We start from the raw sequence: 17679 nt of genomic DNA, 5'->3' as shown, positions 1-17679 counted from the left end.
TAATTCATTTCCATGTTCATTCTGCACTCAACTGATCATTTTTTATGAAATCCCACATTGCCATTGTTGATTTTTGTTTGAAATAATGACATTGGAAAAAAATAATAAACTAACAAAAAATAGAATGACATTGAGAGTATCTTTTTGCATTTTAAATTAAACTTAAGGATTCATTCTGGAAGCTATTCAATTTTAGAGAAAACTGTTTTTAGAATTTATCCTGAATTGTTCTTTTTCAGTTCTTCAGAATCTATGATAACTTTAAAAATGATTAAAATAGAGGTAATAGTAAGGACTCATCAGGTACTGTTATAAATGTTTTATATATATTAAGTCAGTCTTACAACAACCATCGAGGGTAGGTACTATTACCTTTATATTAAAACGAATCACAAAGAGGTCAACTTGGTTGCCTGTGTCACAATAACTAGGGTCTTGAAGAGTTGATGTTTACAAGACCAAAAGTCATGCTCTAAATTACTGTGTCCAGCTGCCTCTTGTCTAGTGAGCCTGTTGTCTTTGTCACTCATATCTAAATAGCATTTTTTCCCTATAACTAGGGTAATTAACATCCTTGTACAATTTAATCCTATGTATGTCAGCTCTTAATTCTAATTTATTACTCTTTTTAAGACTTTTAAATTAAAAAACATTTATTGACTGCTTATTCTGAGAACCTGGAGTTAGCAGCATTGAAATCTTGATCCAGGGGAGTTTGTGCTGTTTTAATAAGATAATAGTTTCTGAGCCTTGATGGATGCATATTTTCGAGGCCAAAAGAAAAAACCCATTTCAAGTGCAGGGATTACCACGTTCACTGGTCTGAAGTAAGTTCATTTGACTACACATACAGATATTTTCTGTATACTACAGGGAATCATTGGAGAATTTTAACATAGAAGTAACAATAGATTCATTCAAAAAAGCCCATCTCTAAGAACTGGTCCTTTTAAAAGGAATAGAAGGACTTGATGAAGAGATACTGGTTATGGAGCTGTTGCATGGAGTAAGCTAGAACTGAAGAGTATCCTAACATAGGCCCTCCACTGGGGATAAGAAATAAATGTAAAATGTACTTAAGAGACAAAACGAGAGTGCTTCTATTGGATGTGTGAGATGAGGAAGGAAATGGGCCTTCCCCAGGGAATTTAAATACCTTTAGGGAATATTTGGAAATCTGTAGGGTTGTTGTTTGGTAGTCACAGTGACCAAGGGTTTGTACTGGCATCATAGGGGTGCTAAATGGCCTACAATGCTTGGAACATTTCCTCACTATCAGAAATTGTCTTTCTTTCTTTCTTTTTTTTTTTTTAATTTTTAAAAATTATTTATTTTTTTTAGTTGTGCACAATACCTTTATTTTGTTTATTTTTTATGTGGTCCTGAGGATGGAACCCAGGGCCTTGCACACTTGCTAAGTGAGAGTTCTACCACTGAGCCACAACCACAGCCCCAGAAATTGTTTTTCATTGAGAAACATTGTGGGGTGTTATGACATTCACTGAGAGTGAAAGGAATAGCAGTTCTAAGGAGGTAAGAAATGAGTTAATTTTTAGCCCTGCTGAATTTGAGTTGTTTTAAGTACCCAGTTGAAGATGACTTGAGGGTAGGTAGCTATGAGTTTTTCAGAACTTGGAAGATTTTTCTGATTTAGTGATCATTAGAGGTGGTCGAGTATACAACATGAAAAAAGGTATAGGTTTGAAGATCTGCTGAAGGAAGCAGAAGTCATTATTATTAACACATACCTTACAGAATGCCAGCATTAGTTAATAAGTGAATGGAGGAAGATAAACCAGTAAAAGAGAATGAGAAGGCCTAAGATTACAGAGAAAAATTGATACAGTACTGTCATCTAAAGCTGAAGGAAGTGACAATTCTATTCAGCCAATGTGCTCAGTTCTATCAAATATGGCAGACAAATAAATTAAGAACATAAAAAATACTTAATTTGAGGACTGGGGCTATAGCTCAGTGGTAGAGTGCTTGCCCCTCAGATGTGAGGCACTGGGTTTGATCCTCAGCACCACATATAAATAAAGATATTGTGTTCATCTACAAAAAAAAATTAAAAAGTAAAATACTTAATTTGGCAACCAGAGTTATCTGATGACTGAATTTTGTAAGGTGAGCAACAAAGATAGATACTAGTTACTAGTATTAAAGAGTGTGTGGGAAGTGAAGCAGTGGGACCCTAAATGTAGACCACAATAATTTCTCCTCTTTTGCAACCTGAACTTTCATATACCATACATATGTACTCTTTAACTTGTCAGATTCTTTCTTTAGTGTGATCAGCTGACAAATACATGTCTTATGGTTGTAGGTATTTGAGTATTTTACTGTCATCCTTGTTTTATAAAAAATATTTGAAAATGGAGAAAACTACCAACACTAGTCTTAGTTTTCATAAATTTAATGCATTTGAAGTGAAGTGAAATCAAGTATATTAATAACAGCAAATCTTGGTTTCATTTGATTATTTACTGTGCTTAAGCCAGACCACTCTGTCGAGTTAGTGAATGACAGAATTAAACAACCTGGAAGGAATATTGAGTATAGAACTTTTAAAGACTAAAAAGGAGGTACAATTAGGAATTGATAATATTTTTTAGTACTCTTAAAACTGGAGGATCTGAGTGGAGGTGTAGTGGCGTACACCTGTAATTCCAGTGGCTCAGGAGGCTGAGGCAGGAGGATCAACAGTTCAAAGCCAGACTCAGCAAAAGTGAGGCTCTAATCAATTCAGTGAGATCATGTCTCTAAATAAAATCCAAAATAGTGCTAGGGATGTGGCTCAGTGATTGAGTGACCCTGAGTTCAGTCTCTGTTACCAAAAAAACCCCCCAAAGAAACCAAAATTGGAGGATCTGATTTTGACTTTCATACATGGTTTTAGAAACAAATTATATATAAAAGTAGAATACCACATCTACTATTTCAGGATATCTGTGAAGGGAAGAAGTAAAAGGGTAGGTAGTAAAGGGGATAAGAAGTCCAAGGAATATTTTTAAAAGATAGGTGATCCCTAAGCATGTTTTTCTGTGGAGTGAGAAAAGCCAGAGGAACAGCAAGTTCCAAGTATAGAGAGAGGCCAGCTAGCTAATCAATATATAAGATTCCTTAAAAAGTGAAGATGCTGGTCTGGGCTTGTGGCGCAGCGGTAGAGCGCTCACCTAGCACATGTGAGGCCCTGGGTTTGATCCTCAGCACCACATATAAATAAATAAATAAATAAAGGTATTGTGTCCAACTACAACTAAAAAATAAATATTAAAAAAATGAAGATGCTAACAGAGCAGGAATAAACAGATGAAAGGCATCTTGAATAGAAAAGAAGAGGAGGTACGAGGTACCTTTTCTATTGAGTTTGACAGGAAATGATAGATTTAAGGTTTAAAAAAGTATTCATTTGTTTGTAAAACCATGAGATGTTTATTGATTTAGCAGTTTCTTTCTTTCTTTTTTTTTTTTTTTTGTACCAGGGATTGAACCCAGGGGCACTCAAATACTGAGAGCCACATCCCCATCCCTTTCAGTTTTTTATTTAGAGAGAGGGCCTTACTAAGTTGCTGAGGCTGGCTTTGAACTCTTGATCTTCCTGCCTCAGCCTCCTGAGCCACTAGATAACAGGCGTGTGCCACCGCACACAGCTCATTCAGCAGTTTCTGAATGCCTGCTCTTTGTTGCAGTCTGTCAATTTGGGGATGTGTTTCACCTGTCCTTGCAGAAGTCAAGACCTGGTTAGATGGGAGATTAAAAAGATGGGGTGTGTGTGTGTGTGTGTGTGTGTGTGTGTGTGTGTGTGCGCGCGCGCGCGCACTGGTGTTTGAATCCCAAGCCTTATTTATGCTGATCTTGTCTTTTGCCATTGAGCCAACACCTCCATTTCAAGGTGACTTGCTTGCTTTTGTTTTCTCTTTCTCTTTGGCAGTACTGAGGATAGAACTCAGTGCCTCATGTATGCTAGATAAGCACTCTGCCACAGAGCTACATCCCTAGTCCTATAGATGGCCATTTTTAGTAGGTAGAACAGTGGACATCTTGCTAAAGTTATATGATATTAATTTGGTGGCATCAGTGTTGAATTGGTGTTTTTGTCAAGGAGAAATGAAGATTGTACTCATTCAGGATTATAATTTTGGAGAGCAGTTGTGTCCTGAAAGACAAAGGAAAGGTTAAGAGGATTATATAGAAAGAGTATGGTTGAAATAAAGTACCATGGAAAGTGAATAAAGGAAGGGATCTTGAGACTGAAGAAAAACTATAATGTTAAAAGGGAAAAAGAGCAAGAGATCAGTAGTGACTAAGAATATATGTGAAATATTTTTTTTTTTTTTAAGAGAGAGAATTTTATTATTTTTTAGTTTTCGGCAGACACAACTTTGTTTGTTTATGGTGCTGAGGATTGAACCTGGGCCGCACGCATGCCAGGCAAGCATGCTACCGCTTGAGCCACATTCCTAGCCCCTGAAATATTGGTGTTTAAAGCTTAGGAGTCAGAATAATTTGAGTAGTATGTTAGCTTGTCATTGCTGTGAACAAAATATCTAACAAAACAATTTAGAGTAGGCTTAGAGTTTCAGAGGTTTCAGTTCATGATTGACTGGCTCCAAGGTAGAAACATCATGGCAGAAGGGTATGGGTGTCCAGTGGTGGGATGGGAAAAGGGCCTGAGATAAAATGAAGTCTCCAAGGGCACATCCCTAGTGACCTACGTCCTCCAACTGTGCCCTACCTGCCTACAGTTAACACTACATCCCAGTCATCCAGTTGATGTAGATCCACTTATGAGGTCAGAACCCTCATAATCTAATCACCACCCAAAATTCCTATCTCTGGACATTGCTGTGTTGGGGATCAAGCATTCATTCAACCCATGAGACATTGGGTAATATTCCAGATCCAACCATACATTGTTCCCCTTGTCTCCAGAGGCCCACGTTTGTCTGACAAGGCAAAATGCATTCTGTCCCATGAATCCTTGCAATCAATTCTACCTTTTCTTAAAAAATCCAGGTTTTGTGTCTGTTCTTTAAAGTTACATACTTCCAGCATACAATGGCATAGAGTAAATATTCCCACTCCAAAAGGGAGGAGTAGGGGTATAGAAAGGATAGGACCAAAAGCAAGATGGAAACCAAGCAAGACAAGCATAAGTCTTTTTTTTAGTTCCATGTCTGATATCCAGGGTTATATGTAAGTGGCTAGATATGGGCCCTGGTGGTCTTGCTGGTTGCAGCCCACATGGCACCTCTCTTGGGCTGGCTCCACTCATTCCCTGCAATGTTCCTTGGTAGATGTTCCATGTTTCTGGCGTCTCTAACTTAGGGTATCTAATGCAGCTTTGACTTCACTTGGACAGAGTCAGACATCACCCTCTCAGGGACTGCTTGCAGATATTCCTAGCCCCAACACATACTGCTTGGTCTCCCAAGCCTTCCTTCTTTCATGAAACTAAAACTCCAGGATTTTGCATTCCTGCAAAGCCAGCACCATATGGACAATGCCAAAGTCTGCCAACAGCTGAAGAATAGCTGGACACTGTAGCAGCCTCTACCAGGGTAGCTGAGCACAGTTAAATGAACCCTGGGGAAACAACTTTCTAGTTAGCCCTCTGTGAGCAGGATGTTCCAGCTCTCCTTTGAAAGCAACATCTTTCAAATGAGCTTTCATTATGTTCTTGAGTCTGTCATGGGTGGAGTCTTACCAATTCTGGAGATGCCTCAAAGCATCTTTCCTGTTGTCTCTGTAAATACTTCTTTGTTTTTAATTGTGATAATATCTCAAGCAAACACAGATTGCTTGGCCCTAATTTTTCACACTTGTAAGTTGTGTAAATTTACAGTTTGGCCAAAATTTGGCAATACTGCCAATTTTCCAAATGTTTCTGCTCTTTTTGTTTATGGTTTCTCAACAGTGAACCTAACTAAAAGCCACATGTACTACCACTTGACTGCTATGCTGTTTCGAAATTTATTCTGCTAGATTAGTTTGCTACTTTTAATTTTGCCTAGCCCCAGGTCTCAGGGAATAAAATTTAAACAAGTTCTTTGCTTGAATGTAACACATGTAGCTTCTAGTTATTTTCCATATGAAATCTTTTGAACATAGTCTTTACTGTCCATGTTCCTGTTGGCATTTTTGTCTTCTGAGCTCACACCTGAATGATCCATTAAACTCTCTTTACAGCATTCTAAGGGTTTTCTAGCCTGCATTTTTAAACTTTTCCAAAATCCTGCAAACCAGTTTCAGGGGTTTAATCACAGGTCAGGTATAATCACAGGAATGACCCTATTCCTGGTACCAATTTTCAGTTTTAGGTTTTCATGTAACAAAATACCTAACAATAAGGACTTGAAAGGGGGAAAGATTTATTTTGGATCACAGGTTTCAGAGTTTTGGGTCCTTGACCAACCAGCCCCAAGGCAGAAACATCATGGCAAAAGGGTGTTGCAGAAAAAATGCTGCTTAGTTCATGGCATCCAGGGAAGAGGTGGGACACACCAGGACGTGATAAACGTCTCCAAAGTATATGCCTTAACCTGTCTTTTCCAACCATGCCTTACCTGCCCACCACCTCCCAGTAGTCTGTTCACCAGTTAGTGGATTTATTTGCTGATAAGGCCAGAGCCCTCATGATCCAATCATTTCTCCAAAACTTTACTTTCTGAACTTTGCTGCTTTGGGGACCAAGCTTCTGACACACAGACCTTGAGGGACATTCCAGACCCAAATCATAACAAGTGGCATAAAGTTCCAGGATATCTTACTTAAAATTTTTATTAACATGAAATATTGTTTATTGTTACGGGATTCAGTCTGTTATTTCAATACATGTATAATGGTGTAAAACTGATCAAATTGGGGTAATTAGTATTTCTATCTCTTTTTTTAATATTTGGAGGTTTGAACTACTTCTAGATCTTCACAAAGTATATAATAAGTCAGTGTGAACAGTAGTTGTCTTATTGAACTGTGGAATACCAGAACTCCTTCTGTGTTTTGGTACATTTATTCAATCTCTGTTTATCCCCCAGTCTTTAGTAATTATTATTCTGAATTCAAGTTTAACTTCCACATGTGAGAGAGAACATGCACTTCTGTATCTTATTTTACATAATGTAATATCCTCCACTTCCATCCATTTTGCTGCAAATGGCAGGACTTCATTCTTTATGTCTGAGTAATATTTCATTGTGTATATATAGCATACTTTGTTTATTCATCCATTGATGTGTGCCTCTGCTAATTCTGTATCTTGGCTATTGTGAATAGTGCTGCAGTAAACATGGGGAGTAGATAGTCTCTTTAATGTGCTAATTTCACTTCCTTTGGATATATACCCAGAAGTGGAATAGCTGGATGTACAGTAGATCTGATTTTAGTTTTTTGAGAAACTTCTATACTCTTCAAATTGATACACTAATTTATATTACGTTCCACCAGTAGTTTAAGAGAACAGTTCCCTTTTCTCTGCATTCTTGTCAGCAATTGTGACTTTTTTTGGGGGGGGCGGGTAGATGGATACAAATATCTTTATTTAGTTTTATGTGGTGCTAGGGATTTAATCCAGTGTCTCACATGAGTTAGGCAAGCATTCTACCAGTGAGCTACAACCCCAGCCCCATGACTTTTTTTAGTAGTAGCTATTCTAACTAGAGTAACATGATAATTCATTGTGATTTTGATTTGCATTTCCCTAATTGCTAAGGATAAGGAGCATTTTTTCCACATATTTCTTAGTTGTTTGTATTTGACCTTTTGAGAGATACTTGGTCAGGTCATTTATTCATTTTTTCTTTATTGTTGAGGGTTTTTTTTTTTTTTCTTGTTTTTATTACTAGGGGCACTTAACCTCTGAGCCATATTCCCAGCCCTTTTTATATTTTATTTAGAGACAGGGTCTCACTGTGTTGCTTAGGGCCTTGCTTAGTTGCTGAGGCTGGTTTTGAACTTGTGATCCTCCTGCCTCAGCCTCCTGAGTTGCTGGGATTACAGGCATGCGCCACTGTGCCCAGCGTTTGAGTTCTTTTTTGCATTCTGGGAGTAGTCATTTGTCACATGAATAGTTTGCAGATATTTTCTCCCATTCTTTTGGTTATCTCCTCACTCTTTCCTTTTCTATGCAGAAGCTTTTTGGTTTGACAAAATTCATTTATCTGTTTTTGCCTTTATTTCCTGTGCTTTTGGGGTCTTAATCTAGAAAATGTCATTTCCTGTGTGGATGTCTTGAAGTGTTTCTTCTTTTTCCTAGTAGCTTCATCATTATACAGGTCATCTGTTTAGGTTTTTGATCCATTTTTGAGTTCATTTTTGCATATGGCAACAAATAGGAGATATATTTTAGTCTTCTGCATATGGAAATCTAGTTGTCCCAGCACTATGTATGCATTGAAGAGGCTGCCCTTTCTCCATCGTCATCTTTGGCAAGAACCAGTTGACTGTAGATGCAGGGGGTTATTTCTGGGATTTCTGTTTTGTCCAATGATCTGTGTGTCTGTTTTAAGCCAATACCATGATGTTTTTTTTTTTTGTTTGTTTTGTTTTTGTTTTTGTTTTTTTAAAGAGAGAGAGAGAGAGAGAGAGAGAGAGAGAATTTTTAATATTTAATTTTTAGTTCTCGGCGGACACAACATCTTTGTTGGTATGTGGTGCTGAGGATTGAACCTGGGCTGCACGCATGCCAGGCGAGCGTGCTACCGCTTGAGCCACATTCCCAGCCCCCCATATGATGTTTTTGATTACTATACTTTATCAGATATTATGAAACCTTCAGCTTCTCTTTCTCTCTTTTCTTCCTTTCCTTCCCTGTCTTCCCTTCGCTTCCCTCCCTCCCCCCTCTCTTTTTCTTTCTTTCTTTCTTTTTTTTTTTTTTTTTTTTGGTGGTACTGAGTCCAAGAGGCTTCTCTGATTTATATCTCCAGCACCCACCCACCTTTTCTTGTAGACAGTATCTTGCTTAGTTACCCCAGCTGGCCTCAAGCTTGCAATCCTCCTGCCTCATCCTTCCAAGTAGCTGGGATTATAAGCATATGCCATCATTCCTGGCTTCAGCTTTATTCTTTTTGTTCAGGATTGCTCTGGCTACTTATTCTTTTTTTCCTTTTCCCGGTACTTGGGATTTAATTCTGAGCCTTATGCATACTAGGCAAGCACTCTGTCATGTATCCCTGGCCGTTGAGACCTTTTGTGTTTCCATATGAATAATAGGTTGTTTTTTTTCCCTGTGAAGAATGGCATTGTTATTTTGATAGGGATTGCATTGAATCCTTAAATTGTTTTAGGTAGCTATGGACATTTTATCAATTCTGTCCACGAACTTGGGGTGTTTTACCATTTTTTGACATTTTGGGATTCAGATCTTTGGTTGAATTTAATCCTGTGTATTTTCTTTTATCGCCTTTGTGAGTGAGATTGCTTGCTTTCTTAGCATGTTCTTTATTGGCATATTAAAAATGCTGCTGATGTTTGCATGTTGATTAAAGCTCTTACAGTTTAACTGAATTTGTTTGGTTAATTCCAGTCATCTTTTGGCAGCGTATCTTTTAGAGGAACATTTGCTTTTGGACTAGAGTAGAGGTAGTAACTGTCCTAATAGAGTGTGTGGTCATATGACATTTTACGTGGGCATTGAAGACCTTCAGAATGGTGACAGAACATGGGATCAAGAAGGACTGAACCAGTTACCAAAGATGTCAGCAAATGTGGCAGATTTGATTAGGAGCTTGGTAGAAGGATAGAGCTGAGAAGGGATTAAGTGATAGATTTAGTTTTTAGGTATTTCATAAAGCATGAAGGTGAAAGAGTAGTGATTTAGAGGTGGTAGTGGTGATCTAAGAAAAGTGTCCACCTTCTTTTGAGAGGGAAATGCAGCTGTCACTTGAAACCAATGCTGTAAATTAGGATTTAGATAACACAAGAGGGTTGAAGGTGCATTCTCTAAAAAAGTTCAGGATGCAGAGTTTAGTTATATTGTAAAGGGCATTCGAGGGCCACTGGAGGATCAGAAAGGAGGACCTACAGAGACAACAAAAATCTGGGAGGAAAAGGCCAGTTACAGGAATTGGGATAATAGAAAAGGTAGATTACCAGATAGGTTTGCAGTTTGGATTAATGGCTAGGAATGATAAAGGGGATTAACCAGTCTGAAAATTTAAACGGAATTCTGATAAAAGTTGTTTAGTGTCTTCTTGAGTTCCTACAAGGATAGAAGGGGAATTAGCAGAGATGATGACATAGCTGTATAGATATGATAATCAAGCTTTAGCATATCTTGGTCAAATCACTAAGGAGTATTTGAGTGGAGTGGAATTATTAACATAGAATATTACTGTTTCTGGAGAGATTTTCCTTCAGGTTGGCTTTATTCTCTTAACGCTTGGGGAAATGGTTGTTTAATCAATTAACTGTTAATTATCCTAGTTTCAGATTCTCTTCATTAGATTTCAGATTCTGTATCATTAGAGAGATGTTGAATACCTCCCCCTTCTAGCATTCTAAGAAATCTCATAAGAGAAAGTGAGATTAGATTAATTCTATACAATTTTTTTTAAAGATATTGGGCATCAAACCTAGGACTTTACTCATGCTAAATTCACAGCTTCTTTTTTTCGTATTTTGTGACAGAGTTTTTCACTAAGCTGCCTAGACGGTCTCCAACTTGCAATCTTTCTGCCTCAGCTTCCCTAGTAGCTCAGATTGTGGGTGTGCATTTTCCTAATCTCTTATGTGTCCCCAGATTGTGTTCTGGACATATAAATTTGCTCATAAAAGCTAGATTACTTTCTGTTTTAATTCCTTGAAAGAGATTAGCTCATGCTGTCATATAACAGATGTAGTTATCATGTTGGTAGTATTGCTTCAGTTGTCTCTGCTCTGAGACCAAGTGTCCCTTCATATAGTATTTGTGTGTGTATATACATATGTATTAATTATTGGTTTTTATTTTACTTACCTGCAGTACTAGGAATGAAACTGAGAGCTTCATGTAAGCACTCTGTCACTGAGCTACATTCCCAGCCTATATCAGTATTCTTGATGGTCTCTTTGTGGTCAGGACTAACTTGGAGTGGGAGATTTTTAGGATTGTGAGTAGTAGTCCTTTGCATTCCATCCTATAGTTGTGTATCATTGATTCCCAGTTGTGGACAAATTTGCCTTTCAAGGAATCTTTGTCAATATCTGGAAACATTTTTTGTTGTCTCCACTGGGTATGGAGTGAGACTGCTACTGGCATTGAGTGGGTAGAGACCAGGGATTCTACTGAAAATCCTACAATGCATAGGACAACCCCCCTCAACAAAGAATTATCTTGCTCAAAATGTTTAAATTGCCTTGGTGTACATTAACTAACATCTGAATACTTAGTGACTAGTTAAGGGCTGAACTACATGATCTAATTTAAACTGTAGGATAGTTCTGTGAGGTAAGTGGTAAAGTGTTATCACTTTATTATGAAGGAAGGCCTTGAAGGACCATTCACCATTCATCATGAGAAAACAGGATACAAACTTTAGGAAATTTTTAGTACATAAGTATTCAGGATACAAGTGTGGTTTGTTTTTTTTTGTTTTTTTGTTTTTTTAAAAGGCTTTCTTTAGTTCTTATTCTTTTGCAGGGACAAATATTTATAGGATATTTATGGAAGTACATAATTTATTTTTAATCTTACAGATCTAGAAATGGCCATTGCCTACTGGAACTTAGTGCTTAATGGAAGATTTAAATTCTTAGACTTATGGAATAAATTTTTGTTGGTAAGTTCACATTTTCTATAGTTCCATATATTTTCTCCATGATTATGCTGTATATAAAGAGGAATTAACATTTTAGAGCATGATTACTCATTTCAGAGCATGTAAATAGACATAGAATAAGAAATTTTTGATTATCAGAATTGCATTCTTACATTTAGTGTCATCTGGACTATTTTTTTCTAACTCTTTAAAGTGATATGAATGTTTTTATTTTTCAATAGGAACATCATAAACGATCAATACCAAAAGATACTTGGAATCTTCTTTTAGACTTCAGTACAATGATTGCAGATGACATGTCTAATTACGATGAAGAAGGTAATAAAACTTTTTGCCCTTTTTTTTTTTTTTAATAATTTGCCATCTTTTATGTGGTGGGGGCGTTACTGGGGATTAGACCCAGGAGCACTTTAACCACTGATGTAAATTACCTGCCCTTTTGTATTTTTTGTAACAGGGTCTCACTAAATTGCCCCTTTTGTCCTTGATTTTGGAATCTTTCTCTGTCAACCTCCCTGAATCATTGGGATTGTAGGTGTGCCCTGTTTTAATTTTTTTTTTTTTTTGTTACCGGAGATTAAAACTAGGGGTGCTTAACCACGAGCCACATCCCCAGTCCTTCTTATTTTTTACCGACAGGGTTTCACAGAGTTGCTTAGGGCCTTGCTTAGTTGCTGAGGCTAGCCTTAAACTTGTGAGCCTCCTGAGCTGCTAGCGTTGTAGCATGAGCCACTGTACCCAGCCTCTAATCTCTTTTTATCACATATCCCCGAACTCCTATCCAGAAGCTGTTTTTCTTAGAGTTGAATTTTCCTCCTGAGTTTTTATTTATTCTCTTTTATTTTTTGGTTTTGGGGCTTCAGAGTGTTCAATTTATCCTATGAAGATATAGTTTTTTTTTTTAATCTTTTTTAGATGTTGGTGGGCCTTTATTTGTTCACTTATTTATATGCAGTGCTGAAATTCGAACCCAGTGCCTTGCACATGCTAGGCAAGCACTCTACCACTGAGCCACAACCCCAGCTCCCAAGATATAGTTCTCTATTTTTAGTAGTATTCTTTCTTCACTTATCTCTGCTTCAGGACCAGTTTAAAGGCCAAAAGGTCCTGGGCATTAGCCAAGACTGCCACTTCTGAGCTATGCCCCCAACCCCTATGTATGCTATTTTAAATGTATGCAGTGCCTTCATTTTCTTTACCATCTATATCATTTGGTTTCTTTAAAATCCAGTGAGTGGGTTAGAGGTGTAGCTCAGTGTTGGAACACTTGCCTAGCATGTGTGAGGCCCTGAGTTTGGTCCCCAGCAAAAGAAAAGAAAAAAAGCCAACCAGTATTCGTGTCTGCCAGAAAAACATAGGAAAAGCATGAGTGATTTTCACTTAAAAGAATATATTCTCTTCTTAATGTGTTTTTATATTTACTCCTATGTATTTTTATTGTTTTCTGCTAGTTTGCAAGCTCTTTAAGTTCACTGATTTTGTCTAATTTGAAATGCACTTTAGCTATAGGTATTCAGTAAACATTCATTGATTACTTTTCTGCTATTTCTTCATAAAAATGATGCTGCCATCTACTACCACTATATACATTTTTTTGTTGTTGTTTTAAATTGATTTATTCACACATACTTACCTAATCCCCCTCGAAAATTAACAGGATGGCTTTTTTTTTTTTTTTTTTTTTTTTGGTGCTGGGGATTGAACCCAGGGCCTTTTGCATGCAAGGCAAGCACTCTACCAACTGAGCCATATCCCCAGCCCTAGCAGGATGAGATTGCTAAATATGGTAGTATTAGAAAAATCTTCTATGGCTGGTCTTGACCTCTTTATAAGTGTCCTGGAACCATTTAAACTAACCAGGGATGATGTCTTCTCTCCATTTTTGTTGTCATATATTGTCTTCACTGTGTTTAATCTTACATATGCCTGATAATTAGGCTTTCTGTTAGGTTTTATGCAAAATTAGAGACCTTCCTGATTTGGAGATTGGCATGAGGATATGTAGCGATGTGCATATGTGCAATTTAAAATCTTAGTCATTTATTTTCATGAAATAGAATAGATTTTGATACTTGCTGTTAGTTTTCTTTTTAAGAGTACCACAAAATGCCTGGAAACTTGTTTCTTCCTGCTATGCTCACAGCACTGGCAGCATGTCATCACTTAATGGCCATCCATTAGGCTGCCAGTTTTGATCAAATTACTTCCGTTGCCAGACTTCAGTGGCCTTCAGGAAACCAGAATGCTGTAGTATTGATTGATTACCAGAAGAATTATTTTTATCACTTAGGGAGCAACCATATGTTGGATTAACAGATTAGAGAGAATACAAGGAATATTTGGGGTAAAAACTACAAAGCTTGAATTTTGAAAGACTTATTAGTGGTAAAAGATAAGAATGATATAATTTAACTCTTAGGAAAATATTTTTTAAAAACCAAAGAAAGGCTGAGTACAGTGGTACATGACGACTATAATCCAGTAGCTCAGAAGGCTGAGGCAGGAGGATCGTTCAAAGCCAGCCTCAGCAACTCAGTGAGGCCCTAAGTAATTCAGCAAGACCCTGTCTATAAACAAAATGTAAGAAAGGACAGGAGATGTGATCCAATGGTTAAGTGCCCCTGGGTTCAATCTCTAGTACCAAAAACAAACAAACAAACAAACAAACAAACAAAAAAAAAACAAAACCCCACCAAAGGAATCTATTAAAATATTAGCCTTACTTTGGTTTTTCTTTTTTCCCAGGAGCATGGCCTGTTCTCATTGATGACTTTGTGGAATTTGCACGCCCTCAAATTGCTGGGACAAAAAGTACAACAGTGTAGCACTAAAGGAACCTTCTAGAATGTACATAGTCTGTACAATAAATACAACGGAAAATTGCACAGTCAATTTCTGCTGGCTGGACTGAACTGAAGATCAATCCTCACAATTCAAACTGAGGGTTGAGACAAAACTTTAAGGATACATCTTGGACCATATCGTATTTCATTCTTCTAATGGTGGTTTGGGCTTGTCTTCTAGTCTGGGCCGCTCTAAACATTTATAATTCCAACGTTGTGGATTTCATCTTATATCTGTGGACCATCCTAGTTTATTCTCCCATAAGTCTTAGAAGCTTTATGGTGATTATTTTGAGGTTTCCATTCTCGCATAAAGCACAATGCTGTCTTCATCAGAAAACAGTTTGGCATAAGAATTAAACATAATGAACATCACAAACAATTTATAAGAACTTCTTAAATATATGCTTTGGGCTAGTTGCAAAGACTATGCTGATAGCACTTCCAATGAGAGTGATATATTTAAGTGTACTGGATCTGAAATGGTGTTTTGGTTTGGGGGGATATTTTTTTTTTTCCTGACAAATCACATGTGTTGTCGATGTGAGTAGAGAATCTGATGAAAGAAACGTCAAAATAACCAACGTGAAAAATTTTTAGGATAACTTGGTGCCTACCTGAAAAATGTGTTTCAGACTCATTAATTTCAAAAAGGTTTCACAGAACTAGTCTGCATTTAACTTTACCCATGTTTATATATAATGGTCCTACAGGGAGCTTTTATTTAGAAAATGTCTGCATAATGTTAGATTCCACTCTTATCTACATTATGCGCTACATAATTGGATTTCATTATGCTTTTGAAATGCTTATATGCCTATCAATAAGTTAAACTATTTAATTTGTTTTGAATGTTTTGGATTGCCACACAATACAATATTCTAAATTTAGGCATAAGGGTTTTTTGTTTTGTTTTTGTTTTTTTCTTTCTGGTCATCGCACTATGGAACACAAATGAAATTCTTTTAATTTATAAAAAGATAGTAGGAATTAAATTTTGGAAATGGTTGTGATGAGCCATGAAGTTCAATCTATATAATATAGGTACTGCTCTTTCAGAAAAGTAGTCCATTTTTGATGACTTCTTATTTTGTTGAAATTGCTTTAACTGCTAATCACTGTGGTTGCCAAATATTTACTTCAGGAGCAAAGATTTTCAAACAAGCATATACTTGATGCAAAATACCAATCTGGCTTCTATTTTTGTAAACTTAGTCTTTTTACTGTTTTTGTTTCACTCAAATTAGTTCAGTTTTCACATCAAAGCAGAATACTCTCTTGTATGCATTTTTTTTTTTTATTACAAGACCCATGAACTGCTTTCCTGCTGAAAGTGCTCATTTCTCTGCTTATTTACTGACATGTGAAGAAGGGTTTATTGGTTTCTTAAACATTTCCGTAAGGCATGTTAAAAATGCTGAACTTCAAACGTTAGATGACTGTGGTCTCTTAATAGGAACAGATATTGCTTGGTATTTCCAGGTACTCTCTAAAGTCTAGTATTAAAAAAGGAATGTATGTATGTACTTCAGAATAGCAGTACGTTTTATGCAGATGTGGAAATGATTTTAAGAAACAATGACATTAAAACTGCTTTTTATTTACATGATTTGGAAATTGACTAAAAAGCTTATCCCATAGATATTATATTAATATTCCAATCATAACTTTAATTGAAGAATGTAAGTCTGCAGAAAGAAAAATTATAAAATTTCTGTTCAAGTTACAGGAATTGGTTATTATAAAAGAAAAACAAAAGAAGGAAAAGAATCCTGCTGTTTTCAGTATTTCCTGATTTAATTTTTGTAAATATGAAGAGGAACTTCAATTATGAAAAAAATTTAAATGATACATATATGTGTTTTCTGTCTTAAAGATTCAAGTTTTATTTTCTGTCTTAAAGATTTCAAGTTATGTTATTGTTTTCAGATTGACTAATTCAAGTATGCTGTGTTTTGAAATAAGATCACATTAGCCTTTTTTTCCCCCAATATAAATTGTTTTTCATAAAAATCTGATATTGGTTGTGGCCTAGTGCCTTGGATTTTACAGAATTTTCCTTTTAAATGCAAGCCCTCTTCAACAAAATAGTGTTTGTCATCAGTTTGGTACTAAACATTTATAATTACTGTGTAATTATAAACAAAAATACATAAAACCTTGAATATAATTATGTAGCATTAAAGTTAAGGTTGTTCACTATGATGGCATCTTAGAATTAAACAAAACTATTACTAGGGCTGAAAAGAGAAAATTGATTTAATGTGGTGTGATTATTCTGAGGATAAATGGTTACAGGGATATTTTGTACTAAATAATGCTTACACGTATGGTTGTATGTATGTGTGAGTGTGTGCGAGTTTGTGAGAGAGGAAGACACATACACACACAACTTGAATTGCTTTAATTCATAAGTGTTTCAGTCTTCATTCTGGTCAACTCCCCATGCTGATTCTTTGTTTCAAACTGACCCACAGGTACAGTTTCGTTTTTGCCAAATGTCAGAACAGGTACACATTTTAAAATGTAATGCTTTTTAAATAGTAAAATGTATAAAATTAGAAGTACCCACATATAAAAATACTTGAGAATCAAGGTTATCTTTAGTAAATATCATCTGCATATCTCTGTAAGTTCAATTGTGTTTCTTACAATCCCTGTCATATTACCAACAGAGGCAATAAAAACTTCAGTGAAATTGCCATGACTAAATCTTTTCACATATTATTTCAGTGTATTATTTTTGAAAATACTAAAATATACCTGAAAAATTTTCCAGGAAGAATAATTATTCATAAAGAGCATTGTAATGGCAAGTTTTGGGGAGAAAAGATATGCCAAGTCTTGTTTACTACATTTAAAATGTTTACAACTATACTGGGCTGCTTTATTTAATTAACAATACTATAGTTGTGTCATATGGCATTGTTAAGTATGTGTTCTTCATTAGACTTTTAAAAAAAGTTTTAATGAGAAGAAAGTACATTAATTTAACAAAAGCCTGGAAAATCTTTTACATAATATCCTTACTGGGAGAATTCTTATTCCCCTCAGGTTTTAAGTGAAGTGTTATTTAT

At 36.2% G+C, this 17679-nt stretch overlaps 1 protein-coding gene across 9 annotated transcripts in view; it reads left to right on the top strand.

The window, feature by feature from the left end:
• Positions 1-17314, top strand: part of Dcun1d1 (defective in cullin neddylation 1 domain containing 1) — a 42709-nt gene extending 25395 nt beyond the window's left edge. For all 9 annotated transcript variants that reach the window (XM_078043726.1, XM_078043728.1, XM_078043724.1 and 6 more), the window contains 3 exons: positions 11677-11759; positions 11981-12077; positions 14505-17314. In XM_078043726.1, coding sequence (XP_077899852.1) covers positions 11677-11759; positions 11981-12077; positions 14505-14584 — 260 coding nt within the window. In that variant the 3' untranslated portion in view covers positions 14585-17314. The remainder of the gene's footprint in view (positions 1-11676; positions 11760-11980; positions 12078-14504) is intronic.
• Positions 17315-17679: the final 365 nt, after the last annotated feature.

Source organism: Ictidomys tridecemlineatus, chromosome 3, assembly GCF_052094955.1.
Source record: "Ictidomys tridecemlineatus isolate mIctTri1 chromosome 3, mIctTri1.hap1, whole genome shotgun sequence".
In the NCBI taxonomy this organism is placed as follows: Eukaryota; Metazoa; Chordata; class Mammalia; order Rodentia; family Sciuridae; genus Ictidomys; species Ictidomys tridecemlineatus.
This window is presented reverse-complemented; position numbering and strand designations above follow the sequence as displayed.